Consider the following 24,273-nt stretch of genomic DNA (forward strand, 5'->3'; position numbering starts at 1 on the left):
AATCATCCCTCCCCTATAATAGTACTCCAGTTGCCAACATCTGAAACACTTGACTGGAACACCCTCCATTTGAAAAGAGTGGGCTACTGGCTCTGTTTTGATGCCCTCTCTCTCAATTCTAGAATCTGGATTTTTTTAAAAAATTATTTATTTATTTTTAAGTTTTTTTAGGTATGAACTGACATGAACCACAACCCATCTTTTTGTCCTCGGGTATCTGGAGAGGTAAATTATTTCATTTCCATAAAACTCAACACCACTCTCTCATCTCCTGATTTCTTTGGAACCATACTGGGGGGAAGAAACATATGCACTTCTTCAGTGTTTGTCCCCTGTTTTGAACACTCCAGATCCCATTAGGTGTTGGACAGCTTTTAGCATAATGGAGTGCATCTAAGGATTTATTGATTTTGTGTACTGAATTGTATTTGATCCGTGACTTGGAGACCTCCCTGGGAATTGTCTACAGAAATTATCTTCAAGACTTGCCTGAAGTTTTCCTTTTAATTCCCCTCCCTCCTCCAAACTGGTGCACAGTGCAGAACAACAGCAGCAGCAGCTCACTTCCAGTAAGGAAAAATGGGAGCATATTCTCTGCATCTACTTCTGGACTAGGGTTCAAAGGCACTATGGTAATGCAAATAATAAATAAAGCAAATGTTTTACTCTAGTAATAGGATATGTATTTTAATTGTTTTGAAGTTAAATAAAATACAAATGACAAATTGACAATACTGACAGAAAAAAAATGACTGTTAAAGCCTCATTAATAGATGGGTGTTGATTGATGATCAGTCTTTCAGACTGTAGTGTCCAGCAAATGTTCGGTCTCTTTATGCCCACAACATCAGGTAGTTTATCCATATCATGAGAATGAAAGACTGTAAGAACATATGACTGTGACATCAGAAACATTCACAAATAACTACCCAACTGTTTTATTAATAATTTTGTTATGCAGCTAAACGGTGCCACAAGCATTGAAATATGACAGCAGATAGAAACAATGAAAAGTGTTTAGCCCCGTGACTGCTATCGCTCACATCTCCAGGCCAGGAACCCCAGAGTGTCAGTCATTACTTTCTCCTCATCGTCTGTAGTGGTCGTCCTAGCGTCTCCTGGTGCGTTCCCCATCCCCACTTCCACCCCCGCACATAGGTTAGGCAATATCTTTTATCCTGAGTTACCCTACTAAGGTTGTATACGGTTTCCAACCTCTTTTTCCTTATCCATACTTCCACACCCCACTAATTTAGGGATCTCCTATTTCTCTTTGGCTGTAGGCCCTGTGTTGCAACATTGGTTAATGTTTTGTATTCCACCTCTATATCCTAAATATACTTTACCTTCTATTCTTGGGTATATTGGAAATGTACAGTTCATTCACTAATATCAAAATTGCAGTAAGATTATCACCTCTTGAGCAACTGTATAAGCAAAAGAAGGAAGTTAACAAGTTTCTGCCACACATTTGGCTTTAAAGATCGTTGCAATTCTGACTTTCTGAAGAGGCCAATGAAGTTTTCCTAAATGGTATTAAATATCAATGTTTGTCCTGTAGCCTGAATACTGTATGACTTCTACATCTGTTTACTGACCAATAATTGTCAATAACAATTGTTCTGCATTTCTTAAGTCACTTGTCCCTGGATGGACATATAAATAACTACCTTCTGAAACTGTTTTTCCACAGAGACTTGTGTAGAACCACTAATTGACACTTGTGAAGTGTTTCTAAATCCCATAGTTTTGGTGCTGTCAGTGAACCTGTTCCAGGGCTCGTAATTCTAGCATGTGACCAGTTCATGATACTTTTCTCTACTGCTGTAATGTGAAGTACACGTCGCATTATTTGATTGAATCAAGTGTGCATCGCTAATATGTTGCCTCTGTGGCAAATAATTGATCCAGATATAAAAGTTAACTTTCCTTCCCAGCATAGAGAAGTTTTTTCTTATGAAGAGGAAAAAAAAACAACCTGTATTAACTTTTGTTAAACTGTTACATAACTTCATTGTAGGATACCATAGATCACAGGTCTAAGATTTTTGGCAAAACTTTCTATTTTATGTCAGATCACTGAGGAAGACTTGAAAGATGCAATTCAATAAAGACGAGTGCAAAGTACTTCACTTAGGAAGGAAAAATCAAATGCACAATTATAAAATGGAGAATAGCTAGATGGTAGTACTACAGGAGAGGATCTGGGTGTTACAATGAATCACAAAATAAATGAGTCAAGTGTGATGCTGTTGCAAAAAAGGCTTGTATTCTGGAATACGTTAACAGGAATGTTGTATGTAAGACACAGGGCGCAATTGTCCTCAGCTGGAGTACTGTGTCCAGTTCTGAGCTCCATACTCCAGGAAAAATGCAGTCAAACTGGAAAGAATCCCGAGGAGAGCAACAGAAATGATTTTTAAAAAAGGTCAATTTTTCAAATCTTACGAGGTAAGGTTCAGAAAAGTGAACATGTTTAGTCTTCAGAAAAAAAGACTGAGTGGGAGGGACTTGATAAGTCTTCAGATATGTTAAGGGCTGTTACTAATAGTTTGGTGATCAATTGTTCTCCATGTTCACTGAAGGTAGTACAAGAAATATTGGCCTTAGTCTGCAGCAAGCAAGATGTAAGTTGGACGTTAAGAAAAACTTTCTAACTGTAAGTGTAGTTAAGTTCTGGAATATGCTTCCAAGGGAGGTTGTAGAATCTCCATCAGTGGAGTGTTTTAAGAACAGGTTAGACAGACACCTGTTGGGGTTGGTATACATTTACTTGGTCCTGCTTCTGTGTAGGGGGCTGGATGTGAGGATTTCTCTAAGTCTCTTCCAACCCAATGCTTCTGATTCTGAGAGAGAAAACCCTGACCTTTTGGTCTGTTTCTGAAAGTAAGTGGCAGTGATCACAATTGATTATTGTAGACTATGTTCAACAGTCCTGAAAATTCAGAGTTGACATCTTGATGTCCTTTCACTAAAATAGGCCCTATGCATTTCTGTAACAGTAATTTTTGAAGTGTAAAATAGCAAACATGATTCATAGATGTCACTAGTTTCCCCAGGTGGTTAGTACTATATATTAATATTCTGTTCACAATATATTTTTTCAGTCATTTCAGGAAAAGTTTTTATTACTGATAATTCAGGCTGTGAGTCTGTCATGGACGTCACAGATTCCATGACTTTCTGGGACCTCCGGGGCTTCTGCAGAGGCCGGTGTGGCTGACCTGGGCACCGCGTGAGCAGCTCAGGAAGCCCTTAGGTCAGCTGCACCAGCCGCTGCTCAGGCAGTCTTGGGCCACCACACCTCCCTCACCCCCAGCAGCAGCAGGAGTTTGGGTGTGGGAGGGGGCTCAGGACTGGGGCAGGAGGTTAGGGAGGGGGCTCTGGGTGGTGCTTACCTTGCAGGGGCGGGGGGCTCCCTGGGAGCGGCAACATGTCCTTCGGCTCCTAGGTAGAGGTATGGCCAGGCAGCTCCATGCGCTGCCGCCGCCCCTGCAACTCCCATTGGCTGTGGTTCCCGTCCAATGGGAGCTGCGGAGCCAGCACTCAGGGTGGAGGCAGCATGCAGAGCTCCCTGGCTGCGCCTGCACCTAGGGACATGTCGCCACTTCCGGGGAGCCGTGTGGAGCCAGGTAGGGAGCCTGCCAGCCCTGCTAAACACCCTCCCCCTCCCCAAGCAGCAGTGGGGGTCCCAGGCTGCACGCTGCTGCCCAGCACCATGGCGCCCCTGGTCTGCCCCGCCCCCGAGCACCCAAGATTTAGTCAGGGTTTTTTTCATCTGTGTGCCGTTTTGGTGGTATAGCTTAATAATTGGCTTTCACTTTTTGTTTAAAGGAAGACAGGTCGATTGACAAAAATCCTAGAATTTACAATATATGCTAAGAGATTTATAACCTTACACTAGTTGGAGACCATCTGTTGATTTAGTTTTATGCTTTGGGACATCTTCTGTTCTTTTCCAACAACTGTGCTAAGCTCTTACCCTTCAAATCACATTCCAACTTGATGTAAATGTTTTTATTGCACTTCTGCTAAACAAAATAATGAATTGGATATTTTTAGTGGCACCTTATAAAATGCACTATGTGGGATTTGTTTTCACGTCATAGGAGTTAATTAAAATGGTTGTTGATTTGCCAGCTGTGGTTGTACTGGAACAATAACCTTTCCTCAGTATGAGCATTAAAATTTATGCCTTCCGGCTTTGCATTTTGTTAGATTTTTATAGGATTTAACTATAATGGCTGAGTCTAATACAGAATAAGGTATGACAGAATTACAAGGTGTCATAGCAACCAAGTTATATCAGTAATCCATTCAGAGTAAGCTTTCTGGGGCAGGTATCAAAGAACACTATTTGAAAAGCAGCAGATATATTTGCAGTCCTAATAATGACTTATTCACTTAAATAGCTGTAATAAATATTGATAACTGGATAACTTTTTCCATTCCTGTATTTGATTAGTTATCACTTTTTTCCATAGGCTTGACGCTCTGTACATGTACAAAGAGTGTATTAGACTACAGCATTGCCTAGAGGGATCCAAATGGAATAGATTTTAATTAGTAATGGGTAAATATATGCACCTACTTAAGTGTTTGCAGCATTTGAGCCGTAGCTTATTTATTATCCACCCATGTACATTTTTAACATAGCCAAATGTGTCAGAGTGTTTATTAATACACACCAGCAGTCCTGAGAAAACTAAATCTTGGCAAGCTGAAAAAAGGGCTTTTTCGGGTGGGGTGTGGGGGGTAGGATGGGAGGGGGCTAGTTAGTTCTTCTCTTGTTTAGTCAGCACTGAGTTAGGAGATTTGCATTCAGTCTAATGCCCTGGTAAGTGAATGTACGTGGATTAAAACAATGTGACAGAGATACATATGGCTTAAAATGGAACAACTCATGGCTATTTGATCTAGACTTTGCTGACGACATTGCTCTTATCAGTGAAGATGCCAATGGACTACAAAAATGCACAAACCAAGTAAAAAGTAATGGAGAAAGGTTTGAGATACGATGCAAAAAAATGTAAAATCATATTAATGGGGACTACAGGGACAGAAATCAAAATTGAAGAGAAACCGGAAAAGGTGGACAGTTTTACGGATCTTGGAAGTACCATCAGCCAATATGGTACTAGTTCCGCGGAAATAAGAAGAAACTGGAAGGCAAATGCTGCATTTGGAAGACTCAAAAACATCTGGCAACTCAAAAACATCTCCCTCAAGACAAAACTGAATGTGTACAAAGCAATTGTTACCGCCATCACAACATATAGCAGTGAGACATGGCAATTTACCAAGAAAGATATGCAAAAGCTGGATGCATTTAATCACAAATGTCTGAGAAGAATATTGGGAATAACATATAGAGATAAGAAGACAAATGAAGTCAGAAAAATTACTGGACAAGGCACCCTCTCACAAATAATCTACAAAAGACATCAGTGGCTGGGACATGTGCTGAAAATGGAAAAAGCGCTCACCAAATACTGCCCTTGAATGGAAGCCAGAAAATGCAAGAAGAAAGAGAGGAAAACTTTGAATAACATGGAAAGGAACAGTTCTGAACAACATCAAGCACCTCAACATGAAATGGGAAGATTTGGAGAGAAGGGCAGTTGACAGGCAAGGATGGCAAATGTGGGTAGCCCAATGTGCAAAAGCAGAAGATGGTCTAAGGGAATGCCCTGGTATGTGTTTGATACAGCAATCTGTCCGTTCATGACTGTTGTTCATCTACTTTTCCATGCCTGGAATGGAAATCAAAATCTTTGATCTGTTATGGCAGATACCATTGAAACTAACTGCGTGTTTGTACTCCTTAATCTCTGAAGCCAGGTGGACATTTGGCTATATTGGAATAGGAGAATCCTTTATTTTAGAATTCAGTATCCGTTTCAGCAATGAAAAAATCATTGATGTGCTCTTAAAGCTGAAAATGTGTGCATGGTGATGGTGGCTGACTTTTTATTCCTGCTCTTATGGGAAGCCCAGGAGAGAATAAATCCAGTCCTTCAGTGTTTTCCTAGGTTCTCCTGGTGGATTTTTCCATAGTCATATGGCAGAATGTTGCCATAAAAAAGCATTTTAATGTCTGAAAACTATTGGGATTCACAATTCCACATGTTCTTTCTAAAATTTCTCACACCAGATTGGCAGCTGCACATAGAATGAAGAGAGACTTGGTGAAGGAGAAGAGAATAGTTTCTGTGTTGGGCAACTTTTCTAAATACAGTTAGGGCTACAGTTTGTAAAAAAAATTAAAGTTTAAACTTTCCAGTGTTCTATTTTGGGATAATAGAATGATTATTTTATTATTCTGAAAAGTTTTATCCAGAATGGCAGATATGATTGATTGGTTTTTTTGCTTGTTTGGTTGGGTTTTTTACCAAATAGTTTAGGAACTCCTTTGTGTGTGTTTGTTAATAAGCTGCATCATCTAGTCAGTTCAGTTTTCACAGTTAAGGTTTATAAAACATTAAATATTAGCTTAATCAGCTTACCTTGGAGAATGTGGTCAAATGTAACAGTTCTGTTTCAGCATCTGCTAGTGAAGGATAGTTGAGTGTAGTCTTCAAATACTTGAAAGTGGCACAGGTGATAACAGATCTGTTTACAGGAGTTGGAGTAAGCAATCAATTTGCTGGCTCCTACAGACTCTTACTGGAAGCAGTGCAAACTGGGATACACACTTCTAGGTGTCTATGGATATAAATGCTGAAAACTTATTTTCATGTTTTGCCTTCTTGTGATTACTGGCTTTGGAGCGGAAGGGGGGAACTGGATTTGGTTTGAAATGGAACATGGGAGTCTTTCAACCTCTAATTTGTGAGTCTGTGTGTAGTCCTAGTTGGCAGGGAACGAGAATCTGTAGTTCCTTGTAGCTGTTTGGTCTGTGTGAAATTAGTTTCTGTGATGTGGCTGCTGTTCTTGTAGGTGAATGGATCAGTCTTCTTGATATGTCAGGCAGGCGATAGTCAATCCAGATGCAGGATTTTTTTCACCAAGTTCAATGCAGGAAAGCTTTCTTGGTGCACAGCTTTCAGATCTGGGGGTGGATAAACTATAGTCAGGATAGTGTAGGCTACCTGTCCAGTAATGTTGCTTGAGCACTATTGTTAGGTAAGGAGAGAGAAATGTGCATGCTTTTGTAGTGGGTGCTCCTGTTTAACTGCAGGACCAGCCAAGGTCAGAGAGAGTAAGCTGACTAAATGGATCTTAGATCTTTGAAAGCTCACTTTCTTCTTTAAGCTTCTTGGGTCTCTTGCTTTCGACAGGCTCCTTTATTCTGTTAGTGTGAGCACTGACCTCAGTGCTGTAGTACTTGCAGTGCAATGCATTCTCTTCGTTCCTGTCTTTACTTTTCTTGAAAATTTCTAAGCACTGATTTTCTTGTTGGTATTCAGACATAGATTTGTGTTTTCGCCCCATGTTTACCTTTTTACCTTATCTTTATCTGTGGAGGATTTCTTGTTTGAATTCAGTACTGCGCTAAATGGATACAAAAAAATAGCCGAGCAGTGAGCCTATTGTAGTGCAGTATTAATATTGTTTGTTTGATTTTCCAGCCACCACTTTGTGTGTGTTCTGTGTATTATGTTGGAACTGCTTGAATCACAGAGCTGCAGGACACAACAAGCGGTGTTTAACAAAAATAAGTACCTGGAAAAAACATTTAGTGGATTGATAAACAGGTGTAAATCAGTAAAAACCGAATTCCTTTAATAAAAAAAGGGTAATTTTCTGTGAAAATAGGTAAAAACTGAAAATGCAGAACACTACATATCCCTAAAGAGGTAACTGTAAACCCAGAGTTCCCATGAGGCTGGAGTTCTGGCGAAAGGTGTATTTAAGCTATGGGGAAGTCTGATGAGACCACACTAGTCCCAGGGGCTAGGCAGTTGAAGCACAGGGTGCCAGGTCTCGGGAGGGACACTCTAGCATGGGATAATGCTTAGAATCTGTTAAGATTCAGAAAGCTTAGCGTACATGGGACCCAGTGACAAACACAGCAGCCTGCAGAGTGTCCAGCCAGATGGGGAGTGCTACCAGGCTTTGTATGTGATTCAGCTAAACTCTCACCAGCTAAGAATATAATCTGACACAAACAGTACTGAATTATGAAATGTTGAACAAAAACTATTAAACCAAATCAAACTAAATGACTAATGTAAAAACATTGAACATCTGCATAACAAATGTATGCAGCAATCAAAATAGTTATATTCATTCTCATTCTTCTTTTCATAGGTGGAAAATCATGAATTCCTTGTGAAGGCTTCTTTTGATCCTAATCTGACAGAGTTGAGAGAGAAGATGAACAAACTAGAGGAGAGCATGCAGTCTCTTCTAAAGACTGCAGCCAGAGAACTAGGTACAGTGGGGTAAAACTCTCTTTAATACTTTCTTCATAAAGTGCTTTGAGATCTACTGACCATTTAAGAGTAAGGTATTTTTATCTTTAGTTTAATTATTTAATTATTTGTTAGACTGCTGGATGATTTTAATGGTGTTATTTAGTCTGGTACGTGGAGAGTAACAAGCAGCTTTATGTCCAAATTGCTTTTTGTGAAAGATGGTGTTTCAGAACGTTTACCCAGTTGCTGCATACCTATTACAGGGTTGTACAGAATTTATTTACTGTAACTGTGTCTAGCCTTCTCCACTGATTTTATTTTTATTGAGATCCTTGGGGAATGTGTATTCAAATATCCTGTCCTTATCTATTCTTATGGGTGTCCATTCTAGAAATGCCCATTTCTGTGGTATGAAGGTGCATATAAAATGGAATACAGAATTCTATTAAGCAGAATTAAACATTTAAAGACTACAATTTCTTGTGTGGTACAGTCAGTGCAAATCTCACACTGATCAATAATTTACATGATCTCTTTTAATGAAAATAAAGTGGTAAGAAACTGACAAAATAAATTAATCTAAATTAGTTTTATATTTACATCATGGTTTTGCTCATGTGTCCCTGCTGCTTCTTCTGGAGGTTCCAGATGTACCCTACACACACACTGCTATCAGAATATTCAGTTTTTCTTTATAGATCATCTAGATAGTCGAATACTTGAGTGAATGAAACTCTGCTTAGTTTGCTGTTTTCCAAACATGGAGCTAAACTTATTTCTGGCTACTTTGATTGGTTTTTGGGACACAAGTAAACCAAACTTGTTTTTACTTTGTGCTTTTAAACAAAATACCCGGATGAAAGGGAGCAAAAGACTTGATTGGCTAGGACTGGAACTGGGGTTTCCACCTCCAGAAGCATGTATCAGTTGAGATAAGCAGCTCTTTTAATACAAATGAGCGTACCTCTATATGAGGGGTTCTCAAACTTCATTGCATCGTGACCCCTTTCTGACAACAAAAGTTACTACAGAACCCTATGAGGGGGAACTGAAGTCTGAGCCTGCCCGAGCCCCACCCCCTTAGAATCATAGAATCATAGAATATCAGGGTTGGAAGGGACCTCAGGAGGTCATCTAGTCCAACCCCCTGCTCAAAGCCGGACCAATCCCCAATTAAATCATCCCAGCCAGGGCTTTGTCAAGCCTGACCTTAAAAACTTCTAAGGAAGGAGATTCTACCACCTCCCTAGGTAACGCATTCCAGTGTTTCACCACCCTCCTAGTGAAAAAGTTTTTCCTAATATCCAGCCTAAACCTCCCCCACTGCAACCTTGGGCGGAGAGGGCGCAAAGCCAAAACCCAGAGGCTTCAGCCCTAGGCAGGGGGCCTGTAACCTGAGCCCCACCACTTAGTGCTGAAGCCTTCAGGCTTCGGCTTTGAGGCTCAGACTTCGGCTTCAGCCCCAGGCCCCAGCAAGTCTAAGCCAGCCCTGGTGACCCCATTCAAATGGATTCGCGACCCACTTTGGGTTCCCGACCCACAGTTTGAGAACCGCTGTTCTATATTGATAGTTATATAGACAATACTTGTAATTTGCTTTGTACACATCATATTAAGTCTTAGTTGAATATGGAGGGAGGAGGAGGAGTGAGGAGTGAGAAAAATTGTTAATTGTTAAAAATTAATCCTCTTAATTGCTGAGGATAGGACAAGAAGCAATGGGCTTAAATTGCAGCCAGGGAGGTTAAGGTTGGACATTAGGGAAAAACTTCCTAGCTGTCAGGGTGGTTAAGCGCTGGAATAATTTGCCTTGGGAGGTTGTGGAATCTCCATCATTGTCCAACCTACTCTTAAAAATCCCCAAACACCTGTCAAGGATGGTCTAGATAATACTTAGTCCTGCCATGAGTGCAGGGGATTGGACTAGATGGCCTCTTGAGGTCCCTTCCAGTCCTATGATTCTATGATGTGATGCTTATTTTGTATCCAGCAGCAGGATGGAGCTTTGAGTTAGATAAATGTGCCATTTGATGGTTTACTGAATTAATGGTGGAGGTGAGCAATACATTTCCGAATAAAGTTCAGATGTTTCCTATCTGTAGCACCAAAGACAAGAACATTAAACATGGCGTGCCCAATATCATTTAAATGGCAACCCAGCTGACGGGCAGCATTCAGAGAATAGGGATAATATGGTGACGTGTATTTCTAATGGTGAAATCATTCATTTCTCTTTTCTTTCCCCACCTTCCTCCTACTGAAAAGGCTTGGAAGCTGGCAAGAACATCAAACTGGACTCCAATTCACAGTTAGGACATTACTTCCGAATTACCTGCCGGGAAGAAAAAGTTCTCCGGAACAACGCAAAATATAAGATCTTAGATACCCAGAAGAATGGTGTGAAATTCACAAACAGGTATTTGGCAAACATAATTCATCTTTTCAGTTGTTTGTTTTGAGATGCTAATTCATCCCTTTTTGTGTAGACCTATGGGGGTCTTCTTTCAGAAAAATACTGTTCGCATATTACTCCTGGGGGAATTCTGCACCACTGCGCAATGCAGAATTTTGCATTAACTTGCATGCAGAATTTCCTCCTCCCCACCCCACCCCCTGAAATGGTTTGCAGTCCTGCTAGCCACCACTAGGGGCAGCTGGACCTGGCAGAGTCTAGCTCGCACATAGAAGACACCACGGGGGGGGGGAGGGGGCGGGAGGTAGAGGGTTCCTGTCAGCTGCAGTTCCAAGCACGCCCTGAGGGAAGGAGACAGTGTGCAATCCTGGGACCCAGCATCAGACTGTTTCTCCCTCTGTATCCCTGGGCTCTGGGCGGGAGAGGGGGCGGGGGTATCTGGGCAAGGGGGGGCCCCGTGGCAGGGGTTGGGGGGAGAGGATACAGGTATCTGGGCCAGGGAGCGTGGCTGGGCTCTGCGTGGGGGGGGGGGAGTGGGTTTGGGTGTATTGGCGGGGGGGGGGGTTGTGGCTGTCTAGCCCCCCATCTGGGCTCTGGATGGGGGTGGAATGGGGAAGAGAAACAGGAACTGGGTTGTCATAGGGGTTTCTTTAACTCTCTACTCCTGGGGGAATTTTTGCCTGTCTGTATTGTTACAGACATACTTGCTGACAGGTATTTTGAAATAAATTACCAAAGTAATTGAAACTGGTGTGATTATGTAGTGTTATTTTGACAATATCTGCAGAATTTTTAATTTTTTGTTGCAGAATGCCCCCAGGAGTAGCATATTTACATATTGAATTGCTTGGTTTCCCCCTCTTCTGTGTAATCATTCTGCTCACAGACTGAAATGTTGTTGAGATAGGCATGAGGGAAGGGAGTGCTGGTGCAGGCATGGCTGTCACTACCACACTTCTAGCATTCCCCCTGTATCCTGCTATATATTTTTGCTGCTTTGATTTCAGTCCATTTCTGTTGGATGATTTGGCTGCAATTGACCATAGTGACAGCTACAGTGAAGGCATTCTTGCAGGCTGTTGTAGAAAACAGCAAATTCTAGTTATCCCTGAATTTTATATGCAGCTATTTGAGGTAATCGTTTCTGTCCTCTAGTATATTTTGCTTAATTAATTTTCTTGCGTCTTGGCCTTTCCAAATATGCTGGCTTAGTTTGTTTTGTACATTTGTGTAGATGATCAAAACAAGAATGAGGAAATAAATATTAATTTGATTGAAAGATTACAATGATCTTCAAAACATTCCTAAAATGTAAAGCAGTTATCTTTTGTGCTCTTAGTTGTTCTAAATCTTGTTTCACTTCACAATCCCAAATTGATGTTAAATACTGTTAATCAGCTATTGAAGATGCTAAATTTAACAAGGGAAAACGTCCTCATAGAGGATTTATATTGATAAGTAAGCCAAAGAATCCCTTAGAAAAACTGAACTTTTTTTGTAACATTTTTGTTGTGCATAAAGGCACCCAAATAGACTGAGTTGACAGTCATGGAGCTGAATCTCCTCTATTCATAGAATAGGCACAGTAGCAGTGCATGCTTTCCTATACGGCCCCATAGAACCTAACCTGGAGAGCGGAGATTAAAAGGTAGCTTAGAGTTGTATGTAGATATATATTTGTTTGAACATCATGTTGTGAAGCTGCTTGGAGTGGCTCAGGAGCATGAGCACCAACCTCAGGGCAGACTGTTAAGGAGGAGGGCACACATCCCAAATTGGTTGAGAGTTCTATACTTAGATTTCACCAACCAAGTACCAAGTGTGAATTCCTCAGGCACTGCGGTAGCCTTAACATGGAGTCAGACAGTTCCCTTAGGTACTCCAGTCTATCTTGCCTCCCAGATAAGCTTGCTGTTGTGATAGATAGTCCCTTATATCAAAAATCAAATATTCAGGTTACTCTCAGCCCAAAGGACAAGTCACTTAGCCCAGGTCAGTTGTACTTTAGGTCCTACTCCAAGGATGACAATTGTAGCTAATTCTATAATAAATTAACTAAAAATGTATTAACTAAGAAAAAGAAATCAGTTATTTACAAGGTTAGAGCAAGTAAACATACCCTTTGGAACCTAAGATTAACTCATTTGTGTGTGTATTGGAAGCTGCTATAATATGCAAGCTCTATAAGTCCTCTAGGGTTAACCCAGGCCAAGCACTGGGGATCCCTTGTGTATGCTTAGAAATCTTGCACCTTCCAAGTCCAGGCAGTGAAGAGATGTCGTTTGTTCCTGTCAGGGATTTTTATTCCCTTCCCACAGAGTTCAAGCTGATCTGACAAGTCCCCATGCACATCTTCTCTTCATAGGTGTGGGGGGGAGCAATCAATGAAGTCTTGTCCTTTGATGTTCCAGAATGATTTGTCTGGTGTCTGTGGGCCTTCTTTTGTTGGACAGGAAATAATACTTCCTGTGGTGAACTAGTATTTAGCACATGCTAGTGCTTCTCTCTTGACCCTGGGGGTTTACAGTTTCAGAGCAAACACGTAAATATTACCTTATAACATGGGATGCAGATATGTGAGATTACTGCCTGCATCAATTTACAAGCATTTCATAAAGTCTAACACTAAACATGTTTTCATAAACCTAATACCTGTTGTAACAATGCTAACACACAGGTGACCCAGACTGGTTTCCAGCTATGCATTTGTCAATGTTCAATTGAAGCCTAGGGGCCTTGGAATGAGCTGTCTCCTGATTTGCCAGCATCACACATCCATCTAAACCCACCTTATTTGAAGACTATGAATTGTTCATAATGTGCAGTAGCTACTTGAGACTTTATGAATGAAAAAGGTAGACTTCTCATAGTATACATTGCTTTCTTCAACTGTGCACAGCTCTAATATGGACCTCTCTACGTGTTTGGACAAATCAGTTTGCTCAGTGTCAGGTTTTCCCCCATCAGATCTTCCACATATCACAGTTCATTATAGGGTAGCCAGAGTTCAGCTCTGCTTCTGTCCTTTTAAAAAATAAATCCATTCTCATCACACACACACACACATAGCAAACAGATACATTGCTAGATTTTAAAAATAGCAGTGTACAGACACATTAAACTGCTGCTTAGGGTCACAGCAGTGATCTTCTGTTGGACTGTAGTCTGAACTCTAATCCATTTGTTCAGACCAGCATAACCTTAGGTGTTCTGCATCTTGATTTTTGGATTGTCCTCCCCAAGTTGAACACCCAGGACAATACCTTGCCATTAACTGAAAAAACAAAAAGTGATGTATTGTAGCAAATGGTACTACAGACTGAGAGAACATCAGCTTGAAATATTGTGATTTTGTTCACAGTAAATTGAGCTCCTTCAATGAAGACTACGTAAGAAGCAGAGAAGAGTATGAAGAGGCTCAGGAAGCCATTGTTAAAGAAATCATTAATATTGCTTCAGGTAAATAGGGCTCTGTTAACAAATGAAATGAGCTGAAATGTTTGGAGAACTTACTATAATCTTCCTTTGTTCCTGTATACACAATGATCTGTTGTTTGCAGTTGGTTTCAAGCACGAGTCCCTTAACTCCCAAATTGTTTGAAAATGGATTGGTCACCTATTCAGGTGGCCAAAATGTTTAACATTCCTGGATGAAGAGTTATAACTTACCTGGAAGCATAGTTTCATGCAAAGCAATTCTTAAATCTTTAGGGGACAAATTAAAAAGCTCGTGAACATAAATCCCAAATCTAGGGGGGAAGAAAAAAATGCTGCTAAGCAAGCTTTATTTAAATGAGCCACTAGCCCAGTAAGGAAAGAGCTGACAGTTCTGCATCTTTAAGCCAAAGAATAGTGAAGAAAATTGTAGAAAGCAACACAGTATAAGTGTTCTGTGTCTTTATGCATACTTTGACTGCTTTAAGTCGATCAAAGAAATGCTGGTAGTAATTATTTATGTGAAGCACTGCTCCTAAGAACTGGCTTTGCAGTGGGTTTTGAATAATAATTGGTAAACTTGCAAGTGCATAAAAGGGAGAATGAGTAACCAGGAAAAAAGCTGCTGAGAGGAGGCAAAAATGTTGGGTGCAGAGGGATAAATAATCAATTAGCATTGCAGCACCCACGTGTGTTTCACACTCTGTAGAACTACAGTAGGCGCATGTGTGTGTAGCAGCCGTCACGTACTTGAGACCAGTCTGTTGCAGCAGCCTTGTCCTAATGTTTTTTCTTTCTTTAGCTTGTCTCTCACAGCAAATATATTTTGGGAATAGATAGTTAAGCACAGATATGATGCTGAAAAAGAAATGGAAATTACTCAAGATTTCTCATTCTGCCACATAAACTGTTCCAGATTATAGGAACTGTAGGTCCTATTCTGTATCTGGATACCATAATTAAAGAAATACAAAATGTTTAGAAGACGGCTGAATCTCTTGCTTGCCACTGAAGTTTTATATTACATTTTGTTTACTTATATCTGGAGTTAAAGGCAGCAAAATCCCCCAGAATGATTTTTTTGCATAAAGCTTGTTTAACTTTTATTCTCAATTTCTGTTGTATTCATTTGCTTGACTATAGTCAGTCGCAGTGGCCGCTTGCATACACTACTACTGTATAGAATTCACTCACACATTGCAAAGCCAGCATTCGTTTGGCTTGATTGGATCGTATTTTCATAGTTTGCATCATGCAGTAGCTATTCGTTATGTCTTTTGCTTTAATATACATTGTGCAGCTGCGTGAAAGCAAATTAGGAGGTTTGTAAAAATGGCATCTTCTACAATAAACATCCAGCAGACACAAAAGTAGGTCTCTCTTGACTCATTTGAAGACTTCACTGGTGTGTTAACACAAGCCCACAGATGTATAATCCTATATTTAAACATAATTTTTCTGTCTTCCTTCAGTGGAGGCAATACAATATAGAAACATTCTACAGTCTGGATTGGGTATACAATTCTTAATTGGAAGTGATCTTTTTAAAAAAAAGCCTTCATGCTGTTCTGTACCCTGCTATTCAATGAGATGTCAGTGGAGCTAGTTAAAACCCAGTGAGAGAGTTCTAATTTCCCAGTGAAGATTGCCTGGAAGAATGTTCTGGAATGAATTTTTTTTGCACTGCACTAGTCACTTCTTTTGACATGTTATACCACTTGTAAATATTAAAGTAATTACAGGTTTGTAGTTCAATCACTATAAACACCCCCAACAAACATTTAATGCTATTAACACAGGTTATAGAATTTAAATAACTATGCAGTATGTGCTCTCACTCGACCTTGTTTTTGCGACACATCCAAATAGTGGTCATCAGAGATTGTGTGGGAGGAAAAGATTTCCAGCTACATTGTCATTCTGACCATCTATTTTTCCATATTAAAATAAGCTTCCCCCCTTCTCTAATGCCAGTAAGAGGCAATTAGTAATGGGCATGCCTCCTCCCTATTATAGATTGAGAGCATCTCATCTTTGTGGCCCAAGTGGAGGAATCACATCATGACGTCTTAACTCTCGCTTCAAATATGGTGTGTGGTGATTTGTCACTTACGCAGCCAAGTACACATTTGTATTATCACATACTATTCATTCAATTCGGATTTGTCACTATCATCTGTAATAGGTGGTCTGCAAAATGAATGGAGTTATTTATCAAAAATGTCTTCATTATTGGTTTCCATATTTGCTTTAAAGCAAAATTTAATTAAAAAAACATGGATTTTGTGACCAGATCATAGTAATTGAGTGGAAAGTATGTGAAAGATAAGTTGAACTCTGATTTGAGATTTTCCATGCAGTTTTATTGTAAATTGCAGTCTTTTGTTTTTCATAGTGTCCACAAAATGCTGTGTGCTGCACAAACACAAAAGGAGGGACAGTCCCTGCCCTAAAGAACTTACCCTATTTTGGTTCAAATTTATGTTAAAAGTTCCCTTGTTTTTTATTTCTATAAATATAAATTCAGTACAGTTATAGATGAATTGTTCTGCTTTTCTTAAAACAGGATATGTAGAGCCAATACAGACAATGAATGATGTGATAGCTCAGTTAGATGCTGTCGTCAGTTTTGCTCATGTATCAAATGGAGCACCTGTGCCATACATACGCCCGGTCATTCTGGAAAAGGGACAAGGAAGGATTGTGTTGAAAGGTTCCAGACACCCTTGCATTGAAGTTCAAGATGACATAGCATTCATCCCCAATGATGTTAACTTTGAGAAGGGCAAGCAGATGTTCCATATTATTACTGGTAAAAACTAATTTATATGCAATATTTTCATTTAAACTCAAGAAGCAATGTCAATTTTGAAGTATTTCTTGTGGAAGATGTTTTGAAAAAATAAGTCTGTCAAAACCATTCAGTGCTTTATAGGTGGGGTGGGGGGAAGAGTGGGGAAAGAGACCATTTAGTAATTTACTTATACCAGTGTTGGCATTTGGGGTAGGTTTTGAAAAAAAGATGAGACTGGCTTTTATAGGCCAGTTTCAGCACTGCTTTATTTTTGTGATGGTTATGGTTAATAAGCATGTGTTTTAGAACAAAAAGTGGCCATGATGTACTTATAAAATGTTTCCTTCTGTGCTGGGTACTTCATACACACGGACTCAGCAGTCTTCAAAATGACTAGTCAGCATGATTGTAAGTAGAGGTGTGCTTGTGGGAATGCTGGTCATGGCATTTGGGGTCTGGTAACATTTAAACAGGATTGTTAGGGTAGAGGAGAGAGAGGTCACACAAGATATTTATAAATAAATACTAGAACCTTAGTAAATCCCACAGCACTTTAAAAGATGACCGTGTACATGTTCACGATTTCTGTGGGGTTGCCATACACTTGAGTCAGAGTTATAAGTTAACACTTAAGGGAATGTTAAATTTCTCTGTTAAATTAACGTACAGTGGACTACTTTAAAAGGTAGTATGACTTAATAAATTAGTGATATAATAAACTCTTGTTTTGGTAACAAATTATAAGGTGAAATCATTCTTAAAACCAACAGCATGATTGCCACTGGACATACATGGAGGAAACCATGGTTTCTGCCTTGAAAGATCCCAGGATCTAACTTGAAATGCATCATAATTCATTGCATTATATTGCCATTCTTGTTATGATAATTAGATAGGTCATTCTACTTGAAAATTTTGTCTGCAGTCCTTGTTCAGAAGTTGTTGCTAATGTGACTTATCAGTGGAGATGTATAAACGTCACATTAATAGTGTAAGTGTGGATTACTTTACAGGCAGGCTTTACAGGAGCAATATATTTTAATATGTCCAGTAGACAGTAGTTTCTATACAGTGTATAGATATGTAGTTTGTCTAAAAAGTATTTACACTGTATATATATGTACATTTCCTGTAAAAGTTCGTCTTTAATATGAATAATCTGCTATACCTTCATACTCTTCTGTTACCAGAGTGGATAAAAATTGATGGTTTAAAAAGTGTGTATGTGTGTGTGGGGGGGGAGAATGTAAATTAAACAGTTCTATTTTTAAAATCTGTTTAAATTTGAAATTGACAACCGATGTTAAGGCCTAAACTTACTATAATCTCTTACAATCACGCACATAAAGAAGTGCTGCAGCAATGAGCCCTCCTCAAATTTTGGTTTGTTTGTCTAGCAGGCGCAGAGAATGTTTTTCTTCATTTGGAGGAGTTAATTCAAAGATGAGAAACTGACTGGATGTTGAAAAATCAGGAGAGCCTGTTTTCCTCTTCCAGTCTACTAATAAAAATTAGGTGGGGGGGGATGAGATCTGTTAATTCTGAAAACTTGAGGGACATGGAGCCAGATTTTCAAAGGTGTGTGTGTGTGTGTGTGTGTGTGTGTGTGTGTATATAGGCACCTAAAGATGCAGATAGGTGTCGAGTAGGATTTTCAAAAGCTCCGGAGCAAGTTAGATGACCAGAAACAATCGCCAATTCACTAACTACAGTTGATGTTTCCTTCGTTTAATAAATCACTTTTTAAAATAGTTTTATATGGAGCAGATGGTGGAGGAAATAATTGATCTTGTAACTTAAAACAGACTGCATTCATTGTTGAAAGGAAACACTATCAAGACTGATGAGCATAAAATTAAACCCTTCTACCTTTGCTTTAGTTTACAGGTATGTACATGTGCTTCAGATTGTTGCTCATATTTTTGAGAAGTTGGGTTAAAAAAAATCATCTTTAGGAAGAACTGCAGTCAAGTATTTGCAGTTGCAAGCAAGTCCATCCATGAAGCTGTGCTACTTGTTGCAGCTGTTGGTTATATAGGGAGGAAGAAGTTTTTAAAACGTCAATTTTAGGTTAAATTTAGCTTCAGACCCATTAAGCTTAAGAATCCCTTAAAGCTATACATAATGTACCAAGGAGAGGAAGCTAACTTATTAATTTCTTGTCAAAATTCATTTCTTAGGTCCTAACATGGGAGGGAAATCAACATACATTCGCCAAGCTGGAGTGATAGTTCTTATGGCCCAAATTGGGTGCTTTGTACCATGTGACTCAGCAGAAGTGACTATTGTGGATTGTATCCTGGCTCGGGTAGGAGCAGGAGACAGTCAGTTGAAAGGTGTCTCAACTTTCATGGCAGAAATGTTAGAAACTACTTCAATTCTTCGGTAAGAGCTGTACCCGCATTGTTTCATCAAAGCGGGAGGAGGCTACTTTAAAGGATTTCTTTATATTGTACCATTTTTGTTTCTATTACTTAGAAAATATGTAATCTATCACCATAGATACTGGTGCTCCTAGATAAGGACAGCCTAAGTGTTTTACTTAATGAGTGCTCATCTTCATTCACACATTGTTATGTGAGTCTGATAAACATGTCTCTTGCATAATCTCATTTCTTTTTGTGTGTGTGTACACAATTAACTATTTGCACTTGGCATTAGACTAAATTTTGAATTTCAGAGCGCTTACACTATCTAAACTTTGAAAAAATGTTTTTATTTTTAGGACAGCATCTGAAAATTCCTTAATAATCATTGACGAGTTGGGAAGAGGAACTTCAACATATGATGGATTTGGGTTGGCATGGGCTATTTCAGAATATATCGCCAGCAAAATTTGTGCCTTCTGTATGTTTGCCACACATTTTCATGAACTGACAGCACTTGCTAACCAAGTGCCAACTGTGAATAATTTACATGTTACAGCGCTAACCACTGATGAGATGCTGACTATGCTTTATCGTGTCAAGAAAGGTAAGATCTTTTAAACGGTGAACAAGATAAAACTATCAGATGCCATGGGAGAAGAAAAGGGAGCCTTTCCTGCAAAAAGACCTGAAACTACCTTTCCTATTTTGATACGAGGTCTCAAGCTGTTCTTAGCCATCTCTAATGATTTGGTCCATTTCTCTCTGAAATCGGATACCTACAGAGAGCTGCATCTCTGGGTGAATACAGATGAAAATCCAGTATATTTTGGTAATGAAATGAGTTGTTTTGATCCCCAGACATAGTTCTACAACACAAATTAAAGCTTTTTGTCTTGTTTTTAATATTGGATTATCAAAAGGAGAAACCCTTCCCAAATAATTTCACAGCTCTGCATTTTTCTAATTAACATACTACCTATAACTACTCTGGCATATTTCATGCCTTATAATTTTGTTTTAGAGCAAACAATTGGAACCTATTTCTACAGGGAGGATAGGTGTTTAGAGTTTAGCAGAACAGTTCAGTAAGATAGTAAAAAGAAATAAAACCGTAAGCTCCAGATACATATATCTTAATTAACAAATGGTTCAATGTGTGGAGGCGTAATCACTGAAGATATTGGCTAACTTATTTCTGCAACAATTCATATTTAGGAAAAAGGTTTTGCCCTTTTTAAAAGGAACTGGCAAATGAAGTTGCAAGCCCAAAAGCAAGGATTTTTAATGAATCCATAAACTCGGGTACTGTATCACTGGAGAATGCAAATATAGTACCTATATTTAAGAAAGGAGAAAAAAATTAATTCAGGAAACTACAGGACCGAAAGTTTCACCTCAATTGTATGCAAGGCCTTAGAACAAATTTTGAAAGAGAAAAGTAATTGAAGACCTACAGCTAAACGGTAATTGAGGTAAAATACAACATGGTTTTTATTAAAGGTAGATTGTGCCCAACCAACCTGATCTTTCTTTGAGAAGATAACTGATTTTCTAGACAAAGGAAATGCAGTAGATTGAATCTACCTGGATTTCAGTAAAGCATCTGATAGTTCCATAATTAAAATGAATGTGAGAATCAAAAGAGGAGTAAGGAACTGGTTAAAGGGGAGACTAAAATGAGTCATGCTGAAAGGTGAACTGCCAGGCTGAAGAGAGATTACTAGTGGAGTTCCTCAAGGATCAGTCTTGGCACCAATCTTCTTTAATATTTTCAGTTACGATCTTAGCATAAGAAGTAGGAATGTGCTAATAAAATTTGCACATGACACAGAGTTGGAAGGTATTGCCAATACGGAGGAGGACCATAATATCCTCCAAGGAGATTTGGATGACCTTGAAAACTGGAGCAATAGATATGGGATGAAATTTAATAGTTCAGAGTGCAAGGTCATGCACTTAAGGACTAACAACAAGAATTTTTGCTATAAACTAGAGACTTATCAGTTGGAAACGACACAGGAGAAAAAAGACCTGGGTGTACTGGTAAATCACAGCTGTGAAAAATTGGTTTCAGAGTAGCAGCCGTGTTAGTCTGTAAAACCTTTTGTAGTGATAATCAAGGTGGGCCATTTCCAGCAATTGACAAGAACGTCAGATGTTCTTTCCCCCCCTCCAAACCGCTCTCCTGCTGGTATTAACTCATCTTAAGTGATCACTCTCCTTACAGTGTGTATGATAACACCCATTGGTTCATGTTCTCTGTGTATATAAATCTCCCCACTGTATTTTCCACTGAATGCATCCGATGAAGTGAGCTGTAGCTCACGAAAGCTTATGCTCAAATAAATTTGTTAGTCTCTAAGGTGCCACAAGTACTCCTTTTCTTTTAGCTGTGAAAAAGACTAATATAATCCTAGGATGCATCAGGCGAGGTATTTCCAGTAGAGAGAGGGAAGAGTTACCACCATTGTAGAAGGTACTGATAAGACTTCATGTGGAATAATGTGTGCAGTTCTGTTCTCCATTGTTTAAAAAAGGTTAATTCAAACTGGAACAAGTTCAGAGAAGGGCTACTAGGATGATCAGAGGAATTGAGAACCCTACTTACAAGAGGAGACTTAAGGAGTTTGGCTTTATTAGCCTAACAAAACAAAGGCTGAGGGGAGATCTGATTATCCCTCTGATGTATGTATAGAGAGAAAACACCAAGTAGGGAGAGGATTTATTTAAATTAACGGCCAATATTGGCACAAGAACAAATGGAAATAAATTGGCTATCAACAAGATGGGAAGGGCTCTGAGGGCTAGTCTACACTAGCAACGCTAAAGTGCTGCCTTGTGGTGCACTGTTTACGAGGGGCACTGTTTACACTGGCGCTTTACAGCGCTGAAACTTGCTGTGCTCGGAGGTGTTTTTCATACCCCTGAGCGAGAAAGTTGCAGCACTGTAGATTGCCAGTGTAGACAAGCCATGAGTTACTACTGAGAATTCTTTCTTAGGTCTCTGGCTGGTGGGTCTCGCCCACAAACTCAGAGTCTAACTGATCACCATATTTGGAATTTGGAAGGAATTTTCTCCTAGGTCAGATTTGCAGAGACCCTGGAGGATTTTTGTCTTCCTTTGCAATGTGAGGCATGGGTCACTTGCTGGTTTGAACTAGAATAGTGGTGTCTCTGAGTTGAAGTCTTTTAATCAAGTTTTGAGGGCCTGAGGGGGTAGGGGTAGCTCAGTGGTTTGAGCATTGGCCTGCTAAACCTAGGGTTGTGAGTTCAATCCTTGAGGGGGCCATTTAGGAATCTGGGGCAAAAACTGGGGGTTGGTCCTGCTTTGAGCAGGGGGTTGGACTAGATGACCTCCTGAGGTCCTTTCCAACCCTGATATTCTGTGATTCTGTGAGTAACTCTGCAAGAGGTTAGGGGCCTATTACAGGAGTGAGTGGATGAGGTTCTATGGTCTGCGATGTGCAGGAGGCTCAGACTAGATGATCATGATGGTTCCTGTGGGCCTTAAAGTCTGAGATTAAAGGAATATGCCATGATGTACCAGCCATCAAAATGTATACAAATAAACCTCCAAGTTCCTTCATAGCTTTGTGTGTGTGTTTTTGGACTTATATCTTGGCATAGCTAATTATATGCTGCAGAGCTCCATACCAAAATGCTTGGGTGAAATTGAGGAAATAAAAATGTTTTAAAGCAATTACAAATAGTACTAACAGACTGAAGACAAAAATTATTGTAACTTAAAGGAATGTTATCTACTTTCTTTGCACTATTCTATGCAGGGATGTAAGCAAATAACACATTTCCTAGGATGTTATCAAACATAAACTAAGTGGTTGTAAGTCAAGAAATATTGGGAGGACCTAAATGATATCACTCCCTTCTCAAAAAGAGAAATATTGCAGGGCTTGTTTTTATGATCTGTTAGTCATTGTAAATACTTTTCCTGAGAGTTGACTTTATTTATTTTTCTCCAGGTGTCTGTGATCAGAGTTTTGGAATACATGTAGCAGAGCTTGCTGCTTTTCCAAAGCATGTAATAGAGAGTGCAAAAGAGAAGGCTCTGGAGCTAGAGGAGTTCCAAACTATTGGAAAACCTGAGGAATCTGAAGGAGAACCAGCAGCTAAGAGATGCTACAGAGAAAAAGAGGTTTGTTAACATAGGCCAAACAAAACCTATGTCAGCTAGTCACACTGACTGATAACTTTTTTCAGTGAATAATGGTTATACACAAACAATACATGATTTTGAATAAAAAGATGGTGACTGGCAAAAGCCTTTCATCCTTTCTGTGAACAAACAGGTTGCAGAATTGTATTTTGCTATATTTAGCCACTGTTTAAGTGGGCTAGAAAAATGTCAGACTCTGAGAATGTCATCTTCTCTAGTGTTGTCAGTTTACAGCTCCCCTCCAGGGAGATACACATGAAGCCTTTAGAAAGCAGTGGGTGGAGTTGCATGCATGTCTTCTCGCTGAGCAGAACAGTAGGGACTGAAGGCATATATGGGACCATGGCTCCAACTAGCCTTCAGTTTTTTTTCTTTCTCCCATGGGCTGGAGGCCAGAATTGGTTTGTTTTTTGGGGGTGGGGGGCTTTGTGTGCGCCTTTGGTTGTAATTTAGTTTATATGTCAATTAATAGCTCTTGCATTTGTTAGGTTTGTAGTTTGCATGGCTCTGCAGTTGACGCACTTTCTTTGTCCTATTACGTGAGGGTTCTTCTGTACTAATTTCTTCAACCTCAGACAGGCCTGTTCAGTATAGTTGATGCCAGTAAAAAGTTAGGTTCATATTGTTTTCTGAGTATTAAGAGAATGTGGAATCGGTCAGCTCTATGCTTGGCTGATGTGGCAACTCATGGTGTTAGATGCCATAAGGTGGTCAAGGGACATCTACAT

The 24,273-nt window shown here is 39.6% G+C and overlaps 1 protein-coding gene across 2 annotated transcripts in view; it reads left to right on the forward strand.

Annotated features, from left to right (window-relative positions):
• The window catches only part of MSH2 (mutS homolog 2), a 100,906-nt gene that overhangs the window by 64,259 nt on the left and 12,374 nt on the right, over positions 1-24,273 (forward strand). For both annotated transcript variants that reach the window (XM_074949395.1, XM_074949396.1), the window contains 7 exons: positions 8,254-8,377; positions 10,626-10,776; positions 14,135-14,232; positions 16,775-17,020; positions 19,183-19,387; positions 19,728-19,975; positions 23,352-23,524. In XM_074949395.1, the coding sequence (XP_074805496.1) occupies positions 8,254-8,377; positions 10,626-10,776; positions 14,135-14,232; positions 16,775-17,020; positions 19,183-19,387; positions 19,728-19,975; positions 23,352-23,524 (1,245 nt within the window). The remainder of the gene's footprint in view (positions 1-8,253; positions 8,378-10,625; positions 10,777-14,134; positions 14,233-16,774; positions 17,021-19,182; positions 19,388-19,727; positions 19,976-23,351; positions 23,525-24,273) is intronic.

Source organism: Natator depressus, chromosome 3, assembly GCF_965152275.1.
Source record: "Natator depressus isolate rNatDep1 chromosome 3, rNatDep2.hap1, whole genome shotgun sequence".
Lineage (NCBI taxonomy): Eukaryota > Metazoa > Chordata > Testudines > Cheloniidae > Natator > Natator depressus.